Below are 27,635 nucleotides of genomic sequence, written 5' to 3'. Positions count from 1 at the left end.
TTAGAATGATATCATTTCCCAATAATAATAGAGTGAAAGACAAGTGACAGTCACATCCTTCTAACCACATCTCAGAGTATACAAAAACACCACATGCTGGAGAATGAGTACAGGGGTTAAGGCACTTTTTTTATACTCCAGTTCAAACTCTGGCAGCACATGGTCCAGTGAGCACTGTCAGAATTGACCTCCAACACATAACCAAGAGTAAACTTAAAAATCAAGAGGTATGGTCCCACTTCCTTCCCCTAAACAAGGCACCAAATTTTCTCTAGGCTATCTAGCTAAGACTGAATGAATTCCTTGATTTGACATATCCAAAAGACTGCAGGAGTTTGGCTCTTGGATACAATACTGACAAAAGAGTCAATGGCATTCATTAATACAAACACATTAAAAGAGAAAAAGAGCATCTGGGGTGATAGCCAGGAATCAGGGGTCCGTATCTTAAATGCTTGGGATTCTGAGTTTGATTCCTAGCACTGCAAGGTCCCCTAAGGTTTCCTGAGCACTGATAGGTGTGACCTTAATGGCCACTTGGCCGTGACCACTTGGCCTGAGCAGAACATCATTGGGATATGAACTGACCAAATATGGCCAGAAGTGGCTCCATGGATTTCTGAACACTGTATGGGAGGCCAAATAAGAAAAACAAACAAATAAACAAACAAACAAGAAGATATAAGAAAGGACGAGTTCACAATGTACTAACTTTGAAATGGTCTCAATACAAACTTTTGTTACCATGGGGATGAGAGAATGGGAAAGAAAAGGTGTCTCTTTAGAGAAGTGACTGATGCTATTTATTAATCTACTTGTAAGTAATGTCAAAATTTAAAGTTCCTTCCTAAAAAACACCTTTTCTTATGTCAACCTCTTACTCTGCTGAAGGAACCTATTCAAAATGCCTCAGTAGTGAAGTAACTTCAATGATAAATGTGTTCTTCAATCTGTGCACCAGTCAAGTAGCAATAAAATCAGAATAATTCATGCAAAATTTTTCATTATGTTTCTAAACATACTTATTTACATTTTAAATCACACATTAGACAATATGAAATATCTTTCATTTAGACAGGTGTGAACTAGAAAACAGATGCATTCATTAAACATGGAACAATTCGGCGAATTTTAAAAAATACTCAGAGAATACTCTGGTTTAAACACTTGAGCTGCTGCTAACTTACTTGAAAAAATATGGCCATGGCTCCGATTATTCTGTTTTCAGAAATTGCAGTTTGGAAGCTGTCAAAGTCATCTGGATTATAAAAGAAAATCTGCATCTGTAAAAGAGCAATTAAAAAATTTAGTATGCACACTTTCAAGTCCACGTAAAAATAAGAATAGTACAATGGACACCGATTAGTAAGATTTTGACAAATGTATTTTTCTACCTGTAAACTTTCTTTGCTCAAAAATATGAGACTATCCAGATATTATGCTACCTAAATCAAAATAGGTATCACTGAAACACTTCCAGCCCAACTACAATGCTTTTATATGAGTAATTACAATTCCTTCTTAAATACTAATACTCATGTTGTTGCAAACATTTTTTAGTAAGAAGCAAAATTTTAATGGAATTAAATACATTGAAATCAAATAACTAGCCTATGAAATGCTCACCACATGTTAAAATCATAAACATGTTACTGGGCAGACTTATATAAACAATGCCCAATGTATTTCTCAGTCTTGAGAAATGGCTTAAATGGAATATTCCAATAATTTCACAAAGGATTAATATGACAAGAAAAATAATCATTTATCCCATGTATAATAATACATACTTAATCATTCAATCCATCTAGCCACTCCCAGTAAGACAGGCTTGAAATTACTACACAAAATTAGAGAAGAGGAACCGTGCTTCAGAAAGTTGAGCTTAACCTGGGTAAGATTAAACATCAGAGAAGAATGTAAAATCCAAGTGCACTCGGCTCATCCTTATAATTTCTCTTATGTTTGGCTACAGATTCTTATTCAAATGGCATAACATAAACCAAATGAACTCATTATATATATTAATATTTGGACATATATTCATGCTTGTTATTTAGCAAATAAGAAAAAAGGCTATAAAATATTCTCAAAAGACTGCAGATGTAATAAAAATAACAGAATTGGGTTCCTATTACGGTTTCCACATTCCCTTACAGTAGGATTTCAGGCAAGCAAGTTGATTTTGCTTAGTTTCCTCAGGTATAGAGTTAAGTACTTGCCAGGGAGGTTTGGGATCAGACAAATCCATGTACTGTATAGTTTTCAGCACAATGCCTCATACTCATGGGGCTCAAGATAGCAACAGCCTCGTTGCATAATCATAATCATCTTTACCAGCATATTTTAAGGTATCTTAAATTATCCAGTAAGAATGTGATTCTAATACCTCTATTCTTCCCAGAAGAGAAAATCTCTAATAACATTAGTTATCTTCTATGACCTCTATTTCCCCCACTTTTTCGGGAGTCATAAAGATATTTGCTGCGAAAATACTGATCAACCACAGCCCACAGAGTTAAAAAATTTTATACTAAAAATAAATCCTCTGTGGCTGGAGAGAAAACATAGCGGGTAGGGCATTTGCCTTGCACGCAGCCGACCCAGGTTCGATTCCCAGCATCCCATATGGTCCCCTGAGCACCTCCAGGGGTGATTCCTGAGTGCAGAGCCAGGAGTAATCCCTGTACATCACCGGGTGTGATCCAGAAAGCAAAATAAATAAATAAATAAATCCTCAGCAAAGAGGCTAAGTCAGATAATAACTGGTGTATATAAATGGCAAACAAAGCCATGCTAACAGAATTAACCAAGATGTTAAGAGCAAGGAGATGTTATTTTCTTAAAAGGTGAAACTAAGTAACTCAAATAAAATCCTCTCTAGGAAAAGTCATCGACTCAAGTGAATGGGAGAAAGATAGGAAGATGCTTCTGAAGAATTTTCTTACTTACAGTAAATTATTGGTCTTAGATAATGGATTTGTAACTATTTTGGCAGCTTTTTACAAATGTGCTGCCTTTTGGACCGGACATTTTAGACATCATGAATTTATACTGAAGAGAATCCACTCAATGAGGTACAGATTAAAACAGTTTAATATCCTGTGAATTGCTTTGGTACAATGCTAGTAATCCAAGAGATAAACTCCACACTAGTATTTTCAGAAAATTACACTTCACTTTCCTTTTAAAATTCAAGACCTCAAATTAAGTAAGTTCACAGAAGAGTTTCTTCTTCTTCAGTCAGTGAGCAGTGATGGCATTGTTTAATGCATCACCTGAATAATGTGTGATACAAAATACTTTAAGACCTCATCAGGGGCATTTTCACTGAAACTGGGTGAAGGAACTCCCTTTATGAATTGAGAAAGTGTGTCTACATCACATCTTCACCCATCAGGATAATACAGTATCTCACAAAGAGAACTGCAGCACAGAGTATTAGAATGAATGGTCTAAACTATCAATTTTCCTTGTTTCAGCTCTATAGTTGTAATTCACTGCAGTAACTTTTGAAATGATCTCAAATATGACAGCAAATACATATTTGGGTTTTGCTGAGTAAACTGGACTTCATATTGTTTTGGGAATATTGTGGAAGCAAATTTGGGCAAAGTCTGGAGATGTATTTTCTAAAAATCTGTGCACAGCTGGCAATTACACATGCTGAGTTCAAGAACTTTCTGAATCTGTTGTTAAGGTACATCCATACCCATGGTCTTCCCTTCAGTATACTCTCCTTCACCTCTGTGTTCAAACAAATAATGTGAATCTGAATGGTCGACTAACAGTTCCATATATTCTTTATCCAACACCAATTTTTTTTCTTTTTGGGTCACACCCGGCTTTGCACATACACTCAGGAATTACTCCTGGTAATGCTTGTGGGACTATATGGGATGCTGGGAATCGAACCTGGGTCGGCTGCGTGCAAGGCAAATGCCCTATCCTCTGTGCTATCGCTCCAGCCCCCAACACCAATTATTTAAATGTCATCCCAATAGCACTTGCTCTATCTCTCTCTTTATATCACTGTAGCACTGTCCTCCCAGTGTTTATCAATTTGCTTGAGTGGGCACCAGTAATGCCTCCACTGTGAGACTTGCTGTTACTGTTTTTGGCATATCAAATATGCCACAGGGAGCTTGCCAGGCTCTGCCATGCAGGCGGGATACTCTCGGTTGCTTGCCGGGCTCTCGAGAGGGACAGAGGAATTGGACACAAGTCAGCCATGTGCAAAGCAAATGCCTACCACTGTGCTATCGTTATGGCACACAGACATATTCTCCCTGGAAGTAAGTACACAGTTTCTAAAAATCAGGACATTCTCTTAAATGACCAAAGGATAATTATTAAAATTAGCAAACATCACATTGATAAAATTCTTTTATCTCATCTATAGTCCATTTTAAAATTCTGGCAAAGTACTCTGATATAGTCTATTATAGACCATTTTGATTCTCAGTTTAGGAATGCTAGCTCAAACTCTGTGCTTAGTTGTTATGTCCTTTGTTATTAAACCCCCCCATGGCTGCTTTGATGTAGAACAGTGATTCAGACTGTCTCTATACTAGAAAGTATACAGTGGAATTATGTTATGATGTGAAACAAGGGTCTATATCATCATCTCTCATAATTAGGTCCAGGGGAAGCATCTGGGTCAAATTACCACAGAACAAATACTGAGTATTTATAGTGCACTAAAAGAAGAAATGATCAAGAAACATTCGGTGTAAGCTCATCTCAATATTAAAGATTTTTTAAAAATGATCACAATTAAGGTGGTTCTTTGTCAGGTTTCTCCACTATGAAGTCATTAATTCTCCCTCTGTAACCAAAAAGAAAATATTTTGAATGATGGCATTTTCAGACTATCTGCATACTCTGTTAATCATTTAACTCTACCCTCCCAATAATCCAATGGTGATTTTTAAACTTCACCATTCCTCCATATTCATTATTGGTTTTCCATTTCCGTGTAAGGACTCACTTTCCCTTCACTCCAGTTTATTATTCATCACTCACTTATCTCTATCAACATAGACTCACTTTTTGCTTCTATTTAATACAGTGACTCAGAATCAATGATTACCATTATTTGATGCTGACTGTTCTCAGATTTACCTGATGGAATACTCTTCAATGGACTTCTTTGTCAATTTGCATATTTATAATCACTATCCAGTTTTTAGCACCTCCTTATTAACTGGCACGGATACTCTACACTCATCTTGTATTTTCTCAGTTCCCATCCCAAAATTAGTCATCTTGCGAATAAGTCTCAGTTTGTTTCCATGAGAAAATGAATTTCAAGTCAAAACTCCGTATTTTCCAAATGTGTCTGAGATCAGAACACTTTGGTTCTTCAAGAAATTTATAGAGCATATATCTCCATGAATCGATTCCAACCAGGGCCTTTTTGGTAAAAGGGTTCAACTCTATATAAATGGATATTCCTCTACTATGCAGAGAAGTAGGAGGCATCAAAAATCTCCCATCCACTGAAAGAAACTGCATGAAGCTTAGCTGAAAAACCACTGGCCAACTAACTAAGTGTACTGGGTACAATAAAGGAATCAGCTTAAGAACTTTCAAACTCACGAATAACAGCCACAGAGCTTGAATGAGATCATCTAATTTTACATCTTGTGAAATGGCAGGACTGGAAAGAACTTTGGGCATTTTCTCTACCCAGGTGAAGGCAACAAACACCACTGAGTTTATGTGGCATAAACTATCACTTGGAAAACTGAATCTGGCAGGAAATAAAAGTCTGACCACTGACTAGGAAGCATGTGCTAAAATACAGGTAAGGAGAATGAATGAATGGAAAGGAGATGGCATGAGGTTTTTGCTCGGTGCCATGAGCATAAAGTTAACATGGTCAAGGCTCTATCACAGCAGAGTGCAAGCATAATCTACATAGGTAAGTCATGATCTGCACAGCATGACATATCCAAGAGTCACAATGAAACACATACTTAGCTTCTCCTCTGTCCTGCAATGTGCTATTTATCCCCGTATATTTAAAACAAATCCACATGAACTTGTTTGAAAACTGATGTATATTGCTGATTTCAACTTTGCATCACTATCCAAGTAGAGTGCATATAAAATAACACATCTGAAAGCTGAAGCATTTTAGAGTTGTTATAATTTTATGTTGTTCAAACTGTGACTGCATACTCTCTCTCTATATATATTTGAAAATGTATTAATATTCAGTTAGGTAGCTCCAAAGATCTTCATTTTAGAGTAAAAAAAACTCAAAAACTTTCAAAATTTATGTGATTTGTAAGAAATGAGATTGAGATTGAGACAGAAACCTCACTTTTTAAGGTCTCAAGCATTGTACTTTTGCTAGAAAATCAGATTTCCATTTTATGTACAATTCCATGACTGAGAGACTGAATTTACATAAAAAGACTGAAATAAGATGTCTCAAAGTTTAGCCTTTTTAATCAAATGTAAAAATTCTTTAGGTAAATGTATCACAAAGAAACATAAGCAACACACAACTCTTGGCCAACTGAGAAACGTCATATAAATACTAAAATAATGCAAGCAATAGGAAAGAGTGGATCTTTTCTTAAAAGTGGACTTAATAATCTTTAAAATTATAGTTGTGTTTAAGTACCTAAGTCATTGCTCACATCTCTGTGATAAGAAAAGCAAGAGGAAATGATTCAATGCTCAGAATGAAAAATCCAACTAAAGATTCTATGTTGATTTAAGAAGCTCTGTTTTAATTTCCGTTAAAATGCTTCTGTCTCTTCAACACACACACACACACACACACATACACACACACACACAATGTCCAAGAAAAAAATCATGATAAATAAGGGAAGGAAAGAGCATTCAAAGGAAAGGCAATTTAGTGAAATATCTGCTACTCATTTCCAGGACGCGGGTGGGCATGTTTTACAGAATCAAAGAATAGAGAAAAAGATACAGGAAAAGAACAGATGGAGATGAGCTGAGATAAATATGGAACTGAAAAGGCAATGGAAGACTAAAAATCACCTAGAAGGAAGTGGGAACAGAACAGAAAGAGTGAAATATATTTTTCTGATCGTGTTTGATATTACCCAGTACAAAGCCAGTAGAAAATGTGGTATTTGAAGGAACAACTGCCTAATAATAATAATCTGAAGTGAAGATAGTAAAACTTCAAATACAGTTTCTGAACTACTGAGTTCTCTTGTTGGAAGCCTTGCACAGGATAATGTGAGAATTGAGGTTTCTGTATAATGTTTTGAACTGAATGAGAAATTCAGATTGTGTCTATCTTTGCTCCTAATAGATTACTGACTCAACAGAGCATCTATTTAATTCTGTAAATCTGTCATTGCCATCAGATGGCATGATGTGTACAGCCAGAAAGTATCTCAGTTTCATTCAGGGATACCTCTTCAACAGTGCTGTTCATTGTAATTAGTATTTTTTTTCCAAGTCAGTGGAGGGGTGAGAGAGAAAATAAGGGGAACTGAGGCAGTTGTCTTATATGCAGCTGAACATGGTTCAATTCCAGGAAGCACTGGCTCCTAAAACATCACCAGGTGCAGCCCTGGAGACCTCAAGCACCTCTAGATGTGGTGCTCTGGAGTCACCCAAGCACCATGGCACTGGAGCAGCCAAGAAGCACTGCACCCATGGCCCTTGCACTAAACAGCTGGTCCAACTGGCAAAAACCTGCCTGGAGGGGCTTCCAAGTCTCCTGAGCACTGCCTGGGAGATTTTTTTCCCTTCCCCCCAAATCAACAAAACAGTAGGGGTTCTGTGTGACTAGAAATTAGAGAAACCAAATGATAAAGCTATAGGTATTATAGTGAAGTTCTTGCTAGCTTCAGGAAAAATTAACAAAATGAATGTCAAGTGTAGAGCAGGATATTAAAAGAATGAATAAACCTGCAGGCCTGGAGAAAAAACTCAGAAAGGAACAAATCCACGTCACCGTTCACTTTACAGTGGTTAGATCCTCACATATGATTCTGCTGGACAAATGGTCTTAACTTTTTTGTTAATCTACAACAAATTAAAATCATCTTCCACCCAAGTAATTCTACTCTGAAATGTTAATGCCTCAACAGAAGATAAATCTATTTATTTAAACTACAAAGAACAATGATAAATACATCTACTACACAAAATATAAAACTATTTAACCCAAATATCCCAAATACAAAATTGTAATTTTGTTCTCATAAAAAGATCTTGGTGTATTTCTACAACCCTGTGATGGTTAATTTCACATGACAATTTGTCTGGGCTCTCACGCTCAGTTATTTAATCTGACATTATTTTAAATGTTGCTATCAGTCTATGATTAGTACTTAGATCAGAATCTGGGTAAAACGAATTATTTTACACAAAGAGGTCTCATACACATGTTTTTGAAGTCGGCAATACTGCAGGGGGAGGGGGGCTGGTATAAAGTGGCAGCTAGTGGGGGTGGCAGTAGTGGTTTTTAGTACAACAGAGGGACACTTCCCATTTGTTGACTTAAAGAAGGGAGATTTCAAGGGGGTTCTGAGTGATTCTTTTTTCTGGAAAGATGGCAGTAGACCAATTTAGTCTGGAAACTGCATGTAAGACTTAAGTCTCCTTGAGAAGAATAAATTCTGCAAATAGTCTGTTTTCCAAATAGACTGGCAAACTCCTCAAATGTAAACCACTTCCTTGAAATCTTAAAAACTCTCCCTCTATCTCAAATGTATTATATGTTTGTAACATATGAGTGTACGTACTTGCACAAACTTACAGTTATAACTAATCTCAATCCTATTTGTCTAGAGAACCCTAACACAGGCAACGACTGATTTTAAGTCAAAATAAATGGATCATATGGATATAAGTACAAGACTATGTAAAATAGCTCTGCCACCAGCTTAAGCTTTTGAGCTTCATTGAGCTCAGCATTCTATTATCTTCATTTACATATTTCTAGAAGGCTTCCGCACTACAACTCACACTTGTGTGTCTTAGAGAAAAATTACATTAAGTTCATAAGACAACAGAGCTGGGAAATATAAAATGGAGATGAAAGACCTTGAATAATAGAATCAGATCTGATTTGTAGGGTGAAGACACTGGAAAACTCTAAGGGTTCAGGGTTCTCTTTCTGTCAAAGGGAAGTAACACAGAATTCACTCATGGGATTCCTGTGATTATAATTCACCACACACGTTTTAGAAAAGTAAGCTACCGAGAGTATTCGATATGCCAGACACAGTAACAACAAAGTCTCCAATGGAGACGTTACTGGGCCCGCTCGAGCTCGAGCAAGAATAAACTAAACGTCTCTCAGTTTTCATTAGGCATTTAACTTTATGATAAGGGATATGAAAATTAAGATGAAAAGAGTTTCTACTAGTCAACATAGACACATTCATTGGGAGATTATTTTTAGAAGAAACCTGTTAAAAGAATGGCAGTTTCAATATTTTCACATGCAAAATAGAATTTCAATAATCATTCGAAAGTATCTGCTTTATACACTAACAATAATCACAGAATGCACTGCTCCTCAGTTATTTCCTTTTCTCACTTATCCTGAAATGGAATTATCTTCAACTGCTTTTTAGCTGGGGGATAAAGGACTTAAAGTTACACTAGGTGTCTAGATATTTGGGGGATCACTTTCAAAAGTCTCTGTAACTTGTTTTGCTGTTACATCTGTTTTAATTGATCTTTGGAACTTCTGGTTCAAAGTGATGAATCAAATTGTCAAATGAATATGTACTATTTGCATATTTCCTCCAATAGGAATGAGTTCAGGTTCGCCCCCCCACAAGTTGAACATTCCATAGATTTAGTATGCATGATTTATTAATTATTTCTTGCAGTTAAGTATAAAATTAATACAAAGGAGGCAGGAGCAGTGTATGATTGGTGATAGTTTGGCCAGAAAGTCTTATCATATACTGAGAAAAGAGGGCAGGAAACTCTAGCTCTTCTGTCTCTGGTATTGTGACCCCTGTGAATTCAATCACTGTCTCTGAGTTCTGACATTCCCGTCAATAAACTAAGAATGGGAAATGCATCAGTGAGTTACAGTGAGAAGAACATAAAATGGTCCTTCATTGACTAGCATATTGCAGACATAGTCTTTAAATTTTAAGACCAGTGCTCTAACCCCTGAGCTATGGAGCCCTAACTTGAATGTCTTTCAAATGTAAAGGCAGGGTGTTGGCATACAGTACAGCATATGCATCTGGGTTCAATCCCTGGAACCACATGATCCTCTGAGCATGACCAGGCTCAGCTCTGGGGGCCCATGAACACTACTGAATAAATCTCTGGAGTGGAATCCCAGGACCACAGGGGCAGCCTAGGTTCTCTCCAGCACCATATCTGCAGGCTCTTGCACTGAACCATCATCTTGAGAAGGCTAAGTGGAGTCCGTGAGCCTCCAGAGCACCATCTGGAATGCACCAAAAATATACAATATAGGACTGAAAGGGAAAGAAAGAAACATAAATGAATTAGTGAAAGAGCTCTCTGCAATAGCCCTGAATTAGAACTTAACCAAATTCTAATCAATAATGGAATAGAAAAACAAACTCGGACTTAATCACACAAATGAATACCTAATAGGACATGCAACAATGAGAGGTAACAAAATAGAAAACCCCATAAACAAATTTGTTGGAGCCGAGTAAGCACAAAAAAAAACTTAAAAGTAATTAAAAGATATGTTGTATGAATGTATGATTCTTTCACTGAATGAAATTCAAAAATAGGAAAATCACAGGGAGTCGAAGGCACTGAACAGGGGTTGAGGTGCTTGCCCTGTATCTGGCTGACCCCAGTTCAATCCCCAGTACCACATATGATACCCCGACCCTGCCAGAAGTGATCCTTGAGCACAGAGTCAGGAGTAAGACCTGAGCATAGTTGGATGTGAGTTCCCCCATCCTAGCCCACCACATGTAATAGGTAAAACAACCTATAAATAATTCCCTCTGAAGTAATGACTGGGAAAGGAATTCTAGGAGTACTTACCAGTGAAGCCCGGTGATGAAGGGAGAAAATTTAACTCGAGGGGCCGGAGGGATAGTATAGAGAGTCAGCTGCTTATCCTGCATTCAGCCAACCCGGGTCTGATTCCTGACACTGCATATTCTACGGTCCCCTGAGCACTACCAAGTATGATCCCTGAGTATAGAGCCAGAATTAAACCAAGCCAGAATTAAACCCAGAGCACAGCCAGGTGTGCACCCTAGCAAAAAAATATAAATAGATAAGAAGCTGGATTTTTCTCCCTAGCTCAAAGGACTAGTATGTGTGCTGTGCATTCGAGAACCAGAACAGATTCCTACAACCACATAATACTCTGATCACTGAGTCAGGAGAAGCCCCGCCACAGAGGTACCAATCGCCTCCTGCCCTTTTAATTTAGCTGTATGATTATTTGTGAGATTTTCTCCTGTGTGATAATTTAAATATGAATAAATAAAATGAGTAAAATAGCTGCCCTTTCGAAAGTGGGATGAACACGAAGGCATAATCTTATATAAGAGCAGGGCAGGGCCTGCTTGGCTTGTCTGCTTCACTTCTACTAAGTTGAGGCTTTGTTAAACCTGAGGATGAGGCTAGGGAAGAATTTATCTCTTTGATGGAAGAGAATAAGGAAACCTGCCCCTGGGTGTCTAGAATCATGCCAGCATAGGACAAAAGACAATTACATGGACCAAGTGCTGCTTCTCTTCACACTCTCCCTGGAGACAGACACTGCAAATAAAACCAAAAGGGAGTCTGGCCATAAAGCATCTCTGAGAGCTGCTTGAACGTATCCAATTCTTATAATACTCTATGTCTTCCTTTAATCCCTAGCTTCACTGCTTCACTTCTGTGGGAAGGAACTATTATTAATTATTATTATTATTATTATTATTATTATTTTGCCTTTTTGGTCATACCCGGTGATGTACAGGGGTTACTCCTGGCTCTGCACTGAGGAACTACCCTGAGGTGGTGCTCAGGAGACTATATGGGATGCTGGGACTCGAACCCGGGTCAGCCTTGTGCAAGGCAAATGTCCTACCGCTCCAGCCCCAAGAAGGAAATATCCTTTACCCCATTTTAGACAAATACAAACTAAGACTGAGATATTAGGTCTTAAGGACCACATAAATCTAGAATCAATCTCAGGCATTTGATTGACTCACTCGATTAGTGGCAAAAGGTGCTACCTCACAAGCCTGAAAAACACAATCCCCAGGGAAACTAGTTCCCACACGTTCTCCCCTCCCCTTCCCCCCCCCCTCACATGCCAAAGTGCAATTCCAGTGGCACTGCTGTTTGAAATCGCAGGCATCACAATAAAGTGTGAAGTGTCACAGTGTATTGCAATGTGTTAGCAGCACCACTAAAAAGTGTGATGCCCGGCAAGCACAGGTGCCAGCATATGTGTGTGTGTGATTTCTGGTCACTGCAACAGCAGTAACAGCAATAACAAAAAAAGGGAAAGGGAGTGAGGGGCTCAGGTTGAAACAGAATCATAAAACAGAATCCTCTGCACTCAACGTCCTGATGGTGACCTCACAATGTAAACTACGTGCTGCTTATCTCAAATGATGTTAGCAAAAGACTTATAGAAAGGGGGTTCTCTGCCAGGGATGATTTGGGGCCTGTAGAAGATTCTGGTCATGTCTTAAAACATCTGGATGCATAACAGGGGAAGGTGATACAAGAATCTAGTAGGTGGAGGTCAAGGATACCAGGATTCACAGTATGATACACAGGATGGATTAGCCGTCCCTCAAATATCCATGGTTCTGCATTGTGGTAGTTGTCCATAAACCCAGTCACACTACACTCAGACAATGGACATGGTAAAACACACTGTGTTTGCTTTTTCTTCTGGTTACCGCTGAGCTTAAGGGGAGAAGGAACAAGTCACTTGTCATGGAGTTCCTAGAAAGGCAGCACACTTTTGTACTTATCTATAAACCTGCACTGAAGACCACTTTCATCTATTCTTGGAGCTACCATAATAACTTCTCTTTCTGTTAAAACAAAACCCCCTTGCTGGTGCAGCTACTGTACACAGAGGTTGGTTCTGAAATGCAGTGGAGCTTAACACCTCAGGCACAGTGTGTGTTGAGGGAGGGAGGGAGGACCCTACGTGCATCTGGAACTCATTTGTATTTCAAAAACACGAAAATAACCACTACAGTGTTTGTGTTCTTTGTAATATGAAACTTTTTAGAAATTGCTTTGTACTTGAGAGTAACAGCCACATGATTCACCATGAAATGAAGTCTGGAAAATCATTTTGGATAAATGGATCTATAAATTCAATAGAATTTCCATGACAACATAGACTGCAACACTCAACCACAAATAAAAGGTTATAAATCATTCAAAACCAACTAGGAATCAGCAATATGTCTACCATTTTTGAAATGCAAGAAACCTGAAATACAGTCTATTCATTACTTACTCAGCAATAGTTCCCATTACAATTCTTTCCTCACTTATAACAGTGTACTTTCAACCCCATCATAGTTTTTAGGGGAATTATAATGCCACGAATTTATAATTTAGTTAAATAAAATTAATACAAAAATAGTGTTGGTTATATCCCATTTCTTTCCCAGCCTTGAAAAAGTTCATGGCTTATTATCAGGAAATGCAAATACAAACAATGAGATGTCATTTCATACCACTGAGAGTAGCATATATCAAAAAGACTGGGAACAACCAGTACTGGGTGGGGTGAATGTGGTAAAAAAGAAATCTTCATCCACTGTGGACAGGAATATCATTTGGCTTAGTCTCTAGGAAGGAGTCCGGAGACTTCTTGGAAAAGTAATGATAGAGCTTCCATATGACTCAAGTGATTCCATTTCTTGGCATCTACCCCCCAAATACAAAACTATTAATTCAACAATATACATACACATCATGTTCGTTGATGAACTAAGTATAATAGCCAGGATATGGACACAATCCAAATGTCTAACGACAGATGAATGCCCAAAGAGAAGCTGTTAAATATATCATAATGGAATATTATACATTTATAAGAGAAGATCCGGATGGGATTGGAGGACATCATCATATTAACTGAAGTAAGTCAGAGGGAGGACAGATACTGGGACAAATATCTCCCACATCTGTGGTGTACAGAGAACCCAAACAGGGGAGGAGACAGTATGCAATGACAACCACTCCTTGGACTTTGAGTTAAAACCTGAGATTACCAAGCAATGAAGGGAGGCAACACTGGGGGAGAGAGGTGCAAGGAAGAGGACTAGAAGTGACATATGAACAGCAGTCACAAGTCTTATGACACTTTGCTGGTGAAGGCACAGCATATCTGTACATCAAAACCATAAATGCTAGCACTATTATAACTATATTAGCTAGACTATAATAAAAATGAAAAAAAAAAGTCAGAGCTACCAAAAAGAGCGAATCACCTTTAGAAGAACAAAATTCTTTGTCTAAAGCAGTAAGGAGAAGCAGTTACACCATCTCCTGAAAGGCACACAAACAAACAAACACTGTCCTCCTGTTGTTCATCAATTTTCCTCGAGTGGGCCCAGTAACGTCTCCATTTTGAGATTTCTTGTTACTGTGTTTGGCATGTCAAATATGTCATGGGTAGCTTGCCAGGCTTGCCAGGCTTCACCGTGCGGGCGATACTCACGGTAGCTTGACGGGCTCTCTGAGAGGGGCAGAGGAATCGAACCCGGCTCAGCGGGGCTGGCTGCGTGCAAAGCAAACGCCTTACCGCTGTGCTATCGTTCCAGCCCACACGCTGCATATATTGTACTCAGCAGTATCTCAGAACACCCATTTTGCTCTACCATTGCTACCACTGCACTGAGCTATTTTTTCATATTTTCTACCTATCACAAGGGTACATCTCTTCTCATTTTTAATTTTTCTAAAATCTGATATGAAGGAGACGTTAATTAATTTTCCTCTCATGATTTTCCTCTCTGTAATTTAAGGAGACTTTATTCTGAAAATCGAGACCTTGCCAGAAGGACTGCAAATAATAATAAACAAATTCATTGGTCTTACTATTGTTGTATAAGGGGGGAAAAATACTGGCATGCAGAATGAACAGAAAAATGGATTTTACAAAGGTTCTCTGAAGCAGCCTGGAGGTGTGTAGCTTAGTGGCTAAAGACCAGCTCCCAGGTGCGGGAGCGTGATTTCAATTCCCAACCTGCCACATGAGACAAACTCAATCCTGGCAGCTCTGCTATTTGCATGAGATTTGCAATTTTTCTGTGAGATCTGAGTGCTGAAAGTGCAATTAAAGAGTTAATACCCAGAGAACACTGCAACTCAAAGGAAAGATGTACAATGTATGAGCAGTACAGCCAGGAGTGGAATCCTCCCCAGTCCACCCGACTCCCCACAAAGGGTACAATCAGAATATGCATAAACAAAACACCAGCACTCAGCAGTGTGAATTGCTGCCCCACTCCAGTAAGAATATGTGGAAGCTCCACAATCAACACCCGCCCCCCCAAGAAAAAAAATGACACATGGTAAGCACAACTGAAATATGTGAGTACCACAACTAACCTGGCTTATTTACACACCCTGGTCATTATAACATCAACAGAGGCAAGAAAAGCAGAGAAAGAAAAAAAGAAAGAACCCTATAGAAGGAAGGGGAAAAAAAAAACTCCATCAATTGACACTGACAAGAAATTTCCACAACATGTATGCTAGTGGAGAAAGCGAAAATGTAAAATGAAGGACCATTAAGTTTCAAAATGCAGGATAACCTGATACTGTGTATTATGAATACAGCTGCATAGACAAACAGAGTTAAAAGCAATTACTTGGAAAAGTCAACATTAATAATAGTTTTTTTTTTTTTAAGGGAAGGGACTCCAGATTGGAGGCAGGGAGGGGAGATGGTCAAGAAAAATGGTTTGTTTATAAAACCTTTCACAATACTTTTTGGCCCTAAATAATAGCTCATCTGGTAAAAAAAAAAATCTTTAAAGTAAGTTTTTTAAATGAAAAAGGAAAGAACAAAACCAAAGTCCCTGCTAAATTCCCACTGTAGAGGGAGGAGGAGAAGCAAATGGATCCATCTGGGAACTTGGTTAATAGATAAACTTCATCAAAAAAGTGAAACCAAAAATGAATACATCAATCGCTAGTGACTGTGCAAATTTATACTGGTTACTACGATCCTGCATTAGGCTTATTCTCCTTTTGACACAATTCATTCTTCATTTACTTCTGCCTATAATTAAACAAAGAACTCACATTCAAGGACATACGAAATGCCAGAGAGAGAGAGAGAAAGCGAGCGAGGGAGCGAGCGAGAAAAAGAGAAATTGAGAGAGAGAGAGAGAGAGAGAGAGAGAGAGAGAGAGAAAGGACTGAAATACACTACTGATTCAGATCTATACAGACCATTCACTTAAAATAGCCACTCTGTTGAAAGTGTGTTTATTTAGACTAATAATTTCTCACCTGGCCATAAAATGAGAGAGTGCATACCCAAGTAAACAAAATATTAATTCCCCAAGACCCAAGAATGTATCTAGTCAGAAAAACACCCATGAATTAAGGAGCAAAACAAGGCTGCCCCGAGTTAGTTTTGCTCCTGGGCAAAACCTAAAAGGAAGAAGCTTTTAGGAAGTGGTGGATGGTTTTAGTGGTGAGGAGATCAGAGCTCTGACCCCATCTCCGCTTTGATCAAAGTAAGATATTCTTGGCTCCAAGATTCTTTTTTTCCCAGGAACTCTCCAGAGCACAATTTTGGCTTTCAAAAGTTTGCACTGAGAGCAAACACATGATAAAGGAGCAAAGACAGGGTTAGAAAATGAAAGCTCAGGTTCAATGTCTGCCTAATCCATTACAAAGACCTTGGGTAATCACTAACTATTTCTGGGTCCTCAATTCTAAACATGGAAAATCGAGGCAATGCTGTTATATTTTTCTGGGTGATAATAACTTAAAAGGACATTTGATGACTGAGTATGACCAAATAGATTTGATTCAAGACCATGAAAAATAATCATGCCACAGAACCTATAGAACAATATCAATATAGTCTCCTTTTCCATTACAATCATCATTTTAAAATTTTTATTGTGTAAATTTTCTTTTAAAAATAAGATGTCTCCTTGACTCATGACTCATTACTTCATACTAAGTTCATTTGCTATATAAGATTTTAGATTAAGTCCCTGTTGAATACATTTTCCCATTTCATGTCCTAGTCCCCTGAACAGATGAAAGAATATTACTCTGTACATCTAAAAATCCCACCTAGAGTCTACCATTAACACTATACTATGCATGCTTAACCAAACTTCAGTCCATTCTTCTATCCATTCATTTAATCACATATTAAATTTTAATGAGATTAAAAAAAAACAAACATAAGTACTCTTCAAAAACAAGCCGTAGTCAAGCTAGTAACCTCATCATTAAGAGAAGAGCCATGCAATGTTTTCCAGGCTTTGAGTCCAAGCTAGAGAATGCCTTGCTGGTTTGCAAGGGGGGTAAAAAGTCGATTAATGAGAGCATCTTGAGATTCTGAGTGCTACATCTCAGCAGGGAACTGTTAACAACTTGGAATAAAGAGAGTTTAAGGGAGGGATAAAAGCAAAATATCAAAGTTACAGCTGTATGAAGCCAAGAATCTATCTACACAAGATAGTGTGAGCCAATTGTCTTATTATCAACTGGTTCCAGTTATGCCTCAGTCTGAGTAGCTAATACTAAAACAAATGTATAGAGAGATTATAGGTTAAATATTATGATGAAATATTTGTTTGCTGTGTCTGTCTTGAACCTATAATGCATACTGTAACAGTGAACTCATCCAAAAATCTACAGGAAGACTGTTTAATTATCACCAATTTTAAGAGGCAGCCACACAGAAATGCCCACAAAACCTGCAGATCAATATCTTGATAAAGGTAAAAGGTAAAGGCCCTCCCGTTGATCGTCGATTTGCTCGAGCGGGCCCAGTAACGTCTCCATTGGAGACTTTGTTGTTACTGTGTCTGGCATATCGAATACTCTCGGTAGCTTGCCGGGCTCTCCGAGAGGGGCGGAGGAATCGAACTCGGGTCAGCCATGTTGGCCGCTATTACCTTCCCTAGTTGGGCCCTAGCTGCTTTATGCATGTAATAAGTAAGATTAAAAAACTCAACAGCATTGTTTATAATAGCAAAATACTGCTGATAAGTTCACTGTTTCTCAATAGAAGAATGAGAATCCTCACTTACTGTGAAATATTATGCAGTTCTTAAAAGGAATGTTAATTCTGCATGAAAGGATGGCAGGATATATAACTGAGCTAAATAAGTTAAAAAAAGACTAATTACATAATCACTTTAATTTTTAAGAAAGAAATACAAAAGCAAGCAAACAAACCAAACTGCAACAATCTGTGAGGAACTTAACTGTAGTTAAGTCAGAACAGAAAATGCAGTAATGAAAGCACAATTTTACTTATTTTTCTTTTTCTCTCTATATTTAGTACAGTTTTTATGACTTTCGGTGAGAATAGTTTATCACTATAAATATTTCAAATAATAAGCAAAGGACTGCAAGTGCAAAGTCAGATGAAAATGGGGACCAAATAGCACATAGATGATAAGATTTATCAAACTGACAAAGTAGTGACATATATAGAGAAGAGAACACATTGTCTCATATGTCATCATAAGTACCCTTGAAGAAGTTTCAGTGGGCATACCCACCCAACACACCTAACACCCCAAAAGATTCCTATACTATACCCCCATGTGGTTACTACCCTCAACCCAGAGCATCCATCTCGACTAGTTCTCAGGACAGTCATCTTTCCCACTGCTGACCAGACGACTTCTAGGACCCTTTACCACAAGTCTTCTCCAGACCTCAGTTCTCATTCTTATAAGAGTGATATTCATTGGGGCTGGAGAGATAGCACAGTGGCTATCTGTCTTGCATGCAGCACCCCATATGGTCCTCCGAGTCTAGCAGGATAGATCCCTGAGTACAGGGCATAAAGTAGGTACTGAGCACAGCTGGATGTATTTGATCATTGTATAACTGAAATCCAAGCACAAAAATTTGTAAGTCTACAACTGTACCTCATGGTGTTTCACTAATAAAAATTAAAAAATTTAAAAAAAAAACAACCAAAAATCAAAAGGAAAAAGAGTGACAGTTGTAGAAGCAGCTCCTGATGCCTGGTTTGTGGACAGATTAAGAGGCTCTGTGGCCAAGATATCAGTCTTCAGGGAAACCTTTAAAACTATTTTTTATTTTTACTGTATTTAGTGAGGTCTGGGGGTCACATCTGGCTGTGCTCGGGGATTATTCCCAGCTCTGTGCTCAGGGGTCATTTCTGCTGATGGTAGAGGAACCGTATGTGGTACCTGGGGTCAGTCTCCATGCAAGGCAAGTGCCTTAACCCCAAGTATTATCTCTCCAACCCTGAGGGCTACTATAAAGGTAGATGTAAGTAAGTATATGGAATAGGGCTTTAAGGATCCAGAATGTAAGATACGACAAATTAAAAATAATTCACAACCTATAATAAATAAGAGGGGAAAATGGAGCATTTTATTCCATCTTAAAAAGAACCTTGTGTCTTGACCCAAATATATCACAATTTACATAATTTTGTGAGCTCCATTAATAAAACAGATACCAGAGATTTCTATCTTCTAGGAGGGAGGTGCTGCTGTTCTTCCTGAAAGTGTTTTAAAGAGAGGAGAAGGGTGGAGTGAAAGTGTGATGAAAATGCTTCAAGAACAGAGAGTGAGCAGACACAGACTTGTTCATTCGTGGCAGGACATGGCGAGCAGGACCATAATGCAACTGCAAGCAAGAGAGATCATTGTCTTGGGATTAGAGCTCAATGTAAATGGGTTCTGTTCACTGGAGCTCTGCTTTCTGTCTTTAGGCAGCATGGACAAAGTAAGTTCCAACAACTAAGTTGGCCGGAATTCAACCTACCTTCCATCTGCTAGAAGCTGTGCAGAGTATCTGAAGTCAATTGGTCGCTACCCCTGACAAAGGTCATGCTAACTAGCAGCTGTGTGACATCTACAGCAGCTCAGCACAGACCAACTGCCCACATCTTTAGCGCACGTGCACACACACCACATCCCCCCAACACCCCCCCTCCCCACAAACATACACTGAGAGCTAGAAATACAGGCAAGAACAAAGGACAGCAGATTCCAAGCGCAATTATCTTCGGGAATCCTGCACACTAAGAAAACAGTGAAACATGTGGTCTTAAGTGGAAAGGAAATGGCACATTTAAAACTGAACAGCCTCATGTCAATGAACTGTCAAGTTCCCCCTCAATTCCCATCATAAGTCAAATCATATTCTACTCTGGTTATTTAGTATCAGCAGAGGAGTTGTATCTTCACCACCATAAACAATGATACATCCCTCAGATGAAAAATAATGGCTAAGTGCACCCAAATTCCCATCCTGTTTCTTCTGACTTGCACAGACTGGATCCACGGATCCACGGGGATTTAGCATACAAAGGTAAGCCACTCACTCGAGTATTGTTGGGTTTTCAAAGGGGTCACTGGGAGAGGTTCTATTTTCATTCAGAGCATTGTATTACATCTTAATATAGCCCCATGTCCTGTACATGGGTTTTATATTTGTTCAAAAGCCCACGTATCAAGTACTTTGACCAAGCTGGCTAAATGATTCCTACTCATACTTTCCTCGACATGACATGAGTGTCTATTTTCACTTCAGAGAGATGGTGTTCATCTTTTTTGTTTCCAGTCTGGGAGCATGAGGCAGTGTGGAACTATAGCTCTCTGACTTTTCTGAGTCTTAAACAGCACATTAGGACCCATCTGGAGTCCTTAGGCATTACCTTTTTGGAACATTAACTGCACAGCAGATGGATTTTTTTCTCTCCCTGTTCAAAAGCATTCTACTGGGCTTCCAGGTCATCAACAGTGTGGCTCTCAGAGCTGTGAACCTGTCCCAGAACTGCTTTGGCAGAGCTCTCTTTGATACTTGGCACTCCTTGCAGGAAAGCGTTGGGTTCGTTTTCCCATTTTTTTTGAGCTGTCACCAGTGTGCACACCATGTTAATGGTTGGAGCCAAAAGGAAACACACTGCTCAAAGAGGGCTGGAGTGATACCCAAGGGTGTTGGACACCCTGATATGCCTCAGAAAATGGTGTCCTATGGGTGTTTGGCAAAGTAGTTTATAAAGCAGCACGTCTCTGGGAGTGAAGAGGCGGTAAATGTTCCCCACCCTTGTGGGCAGAACAAAGAGCATAAACTGGAAGATGAAGGAAATGGCTAAGTGAGAATTTCCTAACAAAGTTCCAATGTTCCTTGAGAATGGACAAGCCTTCTTACTTCAAAGATCAGTACAAAACAGCACACACACACACACACACACACACACACACACACACACACACACACCCCTACATGTGCAGGTTAACTATTTCTTCTTCCTCAGAAAAGAACTGCTGAAACCCTATCAATTCCAAATATCCTTGCAAAGAGCAAGTAAAAACATTAATTCCTTCTCTACTATCAGAGTCATTTGCTCTTGGTAGTATGGATAACCCCTGATATTCAGAAAAAAGATCTGTACAGTCATCTAAAATTCATTCAAAAATTACTATCTTGCTTTGAAAATGAATCAAACTGCTTGACTACATCATTTCCTTTGGTCTTTAGCTCTCTAGTCTATCTGAATAATCCTTCTCACATCCAATGACTTGACAAGAAAGTTCAACAAGGAGGGTGTAGCTCCTCCCTCTCCATCAGCAACCACCATTTACAGCAGGAAGTCAAGGCAAGGGAGAGTAAGGCGAGGCTAACAGTATCTAGCCTCAATTCTATTCCTCCCTTTCTAAATTAGTAGTGCTCAATCTGGGGATATTGTTCCCCATAAGACTGGGAACATTTTTGTTTTCACAACTGTGGCAGAGATGCTGGTGTCTGTCACAGAGATAACGTAGAAGCTTAGACACAAGTAAACATCCTGCATGTCCATGACCCTGTTCTACTTATGGCAAACAGACAATGTGGTTCATATCCTCCTTGAATGCAAAATGAAGTGTGTAATTTATATCTTAGCAGAGGTCGAAAGCTTCCTATTCCATGGCAACGGGATTCGCACATCAGCACTTCTTAGCAGGGTGTGTGTGTGTGTGTGTGTGTGTGTGTGCATGTGTGTGTGTGTTCTCCTATCTGATCAATATGTTTATATCATGATGTTTGTCTAATTGTTGCTGAGTTATGAACTGTAAGATAAAAATATATTTCAGGGGCTGAAATGATACTACAGTGGGTAGGGCACTTACTTTGCATGCAGCTAATCTGAGTTCAATCATTGGTACCCCATAAAGATCCCCTAACCCTATAAGGAGTGACCCCTGAGCACAGAGTTGGGAGTAAGCCCTGAGTACTGCCAGTGTATCCTCCAAACAAAAATGTATTTCATAAACACTGCTACCACAAAATCTTTGATTTGTTTTGAGTAATAGCACAATTAGTAGGTGCATTCATGTTTTGCCACTACCACCACAATGAAAAAAAAAGTGAATTATTGAGTATGCAGTGAAATACATAGCACCTGAGTGTGTATATGTCTCACTATACTGTAGTTGCACAATTGTTAAAAGTGTTGGACACAGATTCACATGAAATTAAGTGTGACTCCTGTCTACTGTTTTCTAGATGGCTGTGCTTAAATAATGTTATGGCTTAAACTGTCTCCCCTAAAAGTAATGTTTTTGAAATCTTAAAGTACAGTACTTGTAAATGTAACCTTATTTGGAAATGGGGCCTTCTCGGATGCTAGATAAAATCATTAGGAAGGGTTTTAATTCAATAAAACCATGTAGTTATGAAAATAAATTTGGGCAGGGAGATGGTTCAAATAGTATAGTTTGCGAATGTGCAAGCCTGCGTGGGTTCCCTGGTACTCTGAGATACATGGGGTGTAACACTAGTGATCCATAGTAACACTGGGGATGCCCTCTATTAAAAAATGAGAGGGGGGTCAGAGAGATAACTCAACGAGCTGGGGTGCGTGTGTTGCATGTATGAGCCCCAGATTTGATCCCTGTCATTACATGGCCCCCGGAAGCACTGCTTGGATCCAGACCTAAGCAACTGAACAAGAAGGTCCATGGCACCACCAGAAAAAGGCGCGGGGGAAGGGGGAAGGAAGACAGAGGGAGGGCGGCAGGGAGGGCGGGAGGAATTTGAACATAAGGAGACTCTTAAGGAGGGTGGTGTCAGGGAAGATGAAAGAAGACGATGCATCTACAAGCTCGACACTGCCAACGAATCACCAGAACCGAAAAGAAGTGGGACCAACAGATTTTTCTTTTACAGTCCTCATACAGTACTATCCGAGTCATCACCTTGAAATTGTAGCTTCAAGATCTGAGAAACAGTACATTTCTGTGGTTCTCAGTTATCCAATGTGCGGTACTTTGCTGTGGCACACACAAGTACAAGGAAGGTTATCTATGTCTTAGTTTTCTACCACTGCAAATCATAGTGTCTTGTCCATAGAGTTGTGGTAAGAAGCAAATATGATCAAGCTGAGGGGACTACCCCATGGCGGATACTCAACAAGGAGCTATTCTCTCCTCAGCATGCTCAGGCCTGATAATTTGAGCCATTTAAGTCCAATTTAACAGTCCCATCGTCTTTTTGTTTTAAGCACACTTTGCAATTCTAATCCCAAATATAAAAAACAGTAAGTATGGTGTCATCTTTAAAATGAATATAATGCTATAATAATAGCCCCATATTAATTACAGCTTTAAATTTTGCAGTGCAGTAAAAGCACGGACTCAATTCCACTAATACTTGGAACATAATTGGGCCTTAATTATAATAATAACCACAATAGCGGTTTATGATGTTAGTGTATCAATTCAAAACAACCAGAAGCAGAAAAGCTTAAGATATAATTCTATCTGGAAAACGCCTACTCATATTTCAAGACACAAGTGAAGTGTCATACTTGCTAAGTGAAGTATACCTGGTCTAATGAGCAGCCACTTTCATGATCCGCTTCAGCCGAGAATCTTAAAGACAAAGGCTACTTTCTATTCCCAGTACAGACCTTAATTCAGTCTTTCATAACTCTTTTAAACTCACTTGGCAACATACATGCCTTTTTCTGTAAGCATTGTGTAGTCAGAAACCACATCATCTTTGAATGCCCAACCACATTAAGCAACACTGCAGTTAAGACTCTGTAGAGAGGTAAGATGCTTGCCTTGCATGCAGATGACCCTGATTCAGTGCATCCCTAGCTTTGTATGGTCCCAAAACACTGAGGAGGATCCCCAGTCACTGTGCAGCAACTCTCCCTTTCTCCTAAAAAGAGCATGAGGATTTTTAGAATTAAATACAGAGATTGTCATTCTTGGCCCATTTCAATAAATCTGAAATAATGGAAATGTTCCAGATTTATGGGACTGAGTTGCTACCTCTAAACTCCACTGTTGATGTTGTCCCATCTTTCCTGCAGTCTTCCTAGCATCCACATGAAGTCAGAAGACATTCCAAAGATTCGCCAACTTGCCTTTTCTATTCATCAAATATCTCCCTGGAAGCTTCCCCTTCCCGTCAGGATACAGCTGCTAAGATCAACTAATATACACAAATGCGATTATAATTGTAATAATGACTCAAGCTAATCCAACAGGTAAAATGCACACTGAAATCAAACTTGAAACCACAGAACAAATGAAGGAATAAAAAAACGAAAACCCAAAAGAACAGAATAACTTGACAGAGTGTGCATGAATATATGTATATATCATCTCTCAAACACCTACTACTTGAAAACTTTACTATAGATATGCTATAAATGAAAATTTGAAAAATTTTTAGCATACTATAGATAGGCTATAAAAGAAGATAAGCTATAAAAGTTTCTAAAATTACAGATACAAATATAAAGCTTCCAAAATATAGATATGCTATAAAAGAAGCTTCTCGAATTCAGCACTGTGAAACTGGTGATAGTGCAACAGAATGAAGTTGAAGCACAAGTCTGGCATGTGAGAAACAAGGGTTCAATCCCTGGCACCGCATGGTACCCTCAAACCCCTTGGAGTTATCCCTGAGCACAGCACAAAGCTGTGGTTTTCCCTAAGCACTGTAGAGTGTGATCCCCAAACAAAAACAAAAACAAAAAACTTCTTCACTGTATGAATAGTACTGTGAGAAAACCAAAACAACTCTCCACCAGTTTGCACCTCTGCTTCTTTAAAACTCCCAGGAGTTAGGGTGCTTAGGAGGGCCCACTTGGGATGGGAGATGCAGGCTGAAAGTAGACTACAGACCAAATATGATGGTCACTTAATACTTCTACTGCAAACCACAACACAGAGAGAGAGAGAGAGAGAGAGAGAGGGAGAGAGAGAGAGAGAGAGAGAGAGAGAGAGCACAAGAGGGAATGCCCTGCTACAGAGGCGGGGTAGGGTGGAAGGGAATGGGAGGGGGTGGTGGGAGGGATACTGGGACCATTGGTGGTGAGAAATAGGCACTGGTGAAGGGATGGGCACTCAATCATTGTATGACTGAAACACAAGCACAGAATTTTGTAAGCCTGTAACTGTACCTCACGATGATTCACTAATTAAAAAATAAATAAATAAACAGACAAATAAAGATAAAAGTCCCGGGAGTGGGGGAGAATTAGGAAGGGGGGAGGTGGTCATCCATATTTTAATTTACACTTCGATAAAACGAAATCTTAGAATGAAGACCATTCCCTGAAAACCCCCCAAAGAAGTGCCCTAAATATAACTTACTGCAGACTTTCTATTCCCAATACCTCAGGTGTGTACCATATGTCATGCTTATCTTTCTTAGAGCAAACGAAATCGTGTCTTCAGAATATTAAGCACCAGCTACAGAAGTCTCAAATATATTAAAAGCAAGGCAGTAGAGTTCAAAATACAGATAATCGTTTACAAATTGCTGATACTATTTCCTTTGGAGAGCAATTACATTTATAAATATGAATAGAGTCTATATCAAACCAAAAAAAAGGATACAGAAATATCTGTCAAGAGATTGATGTGCCCTTAGGAAAAAAATTAAAGGCGAAAAATGCACACTTATATTCTTTTTTCAAATAAAACTGCTAAAGCAAATGGATTGCAGAGTCTGCTCCAAGAATAGGTAAATTTAACATGCAGCATGAGCTAAGCTTCCTGGTTACTCTTGGACTCTCCCACTATGCTACCAATAAAGCGATATGCAAATGAATTTGCCTAACAGAAAAGGCAAGTTATTAACATTTAGATACAGATGAAGTATTTTCCTTATGCCATAAATCTAATTCTAAATGGCTGAACATTTTTCACTTTTGTCTATTTTTAAGTCAAGCACCAGAAAGCAAAAAGTGAACAAAATGCACCAAAAGAACAGGCATTTCTTTACTTTTTGTTTTTTTTTTTAAATAAGTGTTACACTCTTATTAGCTGGGGGGTTGGGGAGCTGGGGCCAACCCCTGTAGAACTGATGCTGTGTGGTGAAGTACTCTCCAGGATTACAGGGTTACATCCAAAGACGCTGGGGTAAGGGCATGAAGTACTGGGGACCAAACTCAGGGCCTTGCATATGGAAGGTCTGTGCTCCACTAGAAAAGCTGGGTCCCTGACCACAGTCATTTTTATTTTCTCTTTTGCAAAGCAAGGCACTATTTTTCAGATCTATAAGTCTACCCCAACAGTAATACATTTTTGCATGTATTAATTTCGAAAATTTTTATGTATCATACACCTGGATTGATGAAATACATAGCAAGATATTTTATTGTGAAACACACAAATGTAGAAACTTTAAAAATGATGTACTAAAGGTAAAAATAAACATAATTTCAAAATATCATGCCAATAACTATTTAGTAAAAATTCACAACCTGTTTTTCAGATAAAATTGACAGTTAATGTCAGAGGGCACAAAAGCATATACCACACTGTCTTGATAATTTATAATTTTCATTCTAGCTTCAAGTCAGATCCAATTATATACTCATTAATTTTTACCTATATTATGACCCGGGCTGGAGCGATAGCACAGCAGTAGGGCGTTTGCCTTGCACGCAGCCAACATGGCCAACCCGAGTTCGATACCTCCGCCCCTCTCGGAGAGCCCGGCAAGCTACCGAGAGTATCTCGCCCGCACGGCAGAGCCTGGCAAGCTCCCCATGACGTATTCGATATGCCAGACGCAGTAACAACGAAGTCTCCAATGGAGATGTTACTGGGCCCGCTCGAGCAAATCGATGATCAACGGGAGGGCCTTTACCTTTAATATGACCCACATAGAACATGGGGATTAAAGCATTTAACTATATTAGGAGTGGTGTTTTAATCATAAGTATTATATTACACATAGGTTCACATTGTAGGCATAATGATTTATTTGAATTGATAAAACATAAAAATAAATTTTAACATTATTCCCTGAGCCACAACAGTTTACTCTGATGAAACACAGTTTGAAGGATAATATTTTAATGTCAAGGCGGAATCCCTTGGGTGCCTGAAAGAAACAGATTCCTAATTCCAAGATGAGAAATTCCAATTGGTTTAGGATGAGTTCCTGAAATCTGAAGAGTCTGACATAAAAATCCAAATCAGGGCTGG

The 27,635-nt window shown here is 38.8% G+C and overlaps 1 protein-coding gene across 3 annotated transcripts in view; it reads right to left on the bottom strand.

Moving 5' to 3' along the window:
• Nucleotides 1-27,635, bottom strand: part of PTPRG (protein tyrosine phosphatase receptor type G) — an 822,933-nt gene that overhangs the window by 260,803 nt on the left and 534,495 nt on the right. For all 3 annotated transcript variants that reach the window (XM_056129040.1, XM_056129043.1, XM_056129042.1), the window contains exon 5: nt 1,188-1,283. In XM_056129040.1, coding sequence (XP_055985015.1) covers nt 1,188-1,283 — 96 coding nt within the window. The remainder of the gene's footprint in view (nt 1-1,187; nt 1,284-27,635) is intronic.

Source organism: Sorex fumeus, unplaced genomic scaffold (genome assembly GCF_029834395.1).
Source record: "Sorex fumeus unplaced genomic scaffold, SorFum_2.1 ptg000072l, whole genome shotgun sequence".
Classification (NCBI taxonomy): Eukaryota; Metazoa; Chordata; class Mammalia; order Eulipotyphla; family Soricidae; genus Sorex; species Sorex fumeus.
Note: the sequence above shows the minus strand (reverse complement) of the source record. Positions and strands in the feature narration are given on the sequence as shown.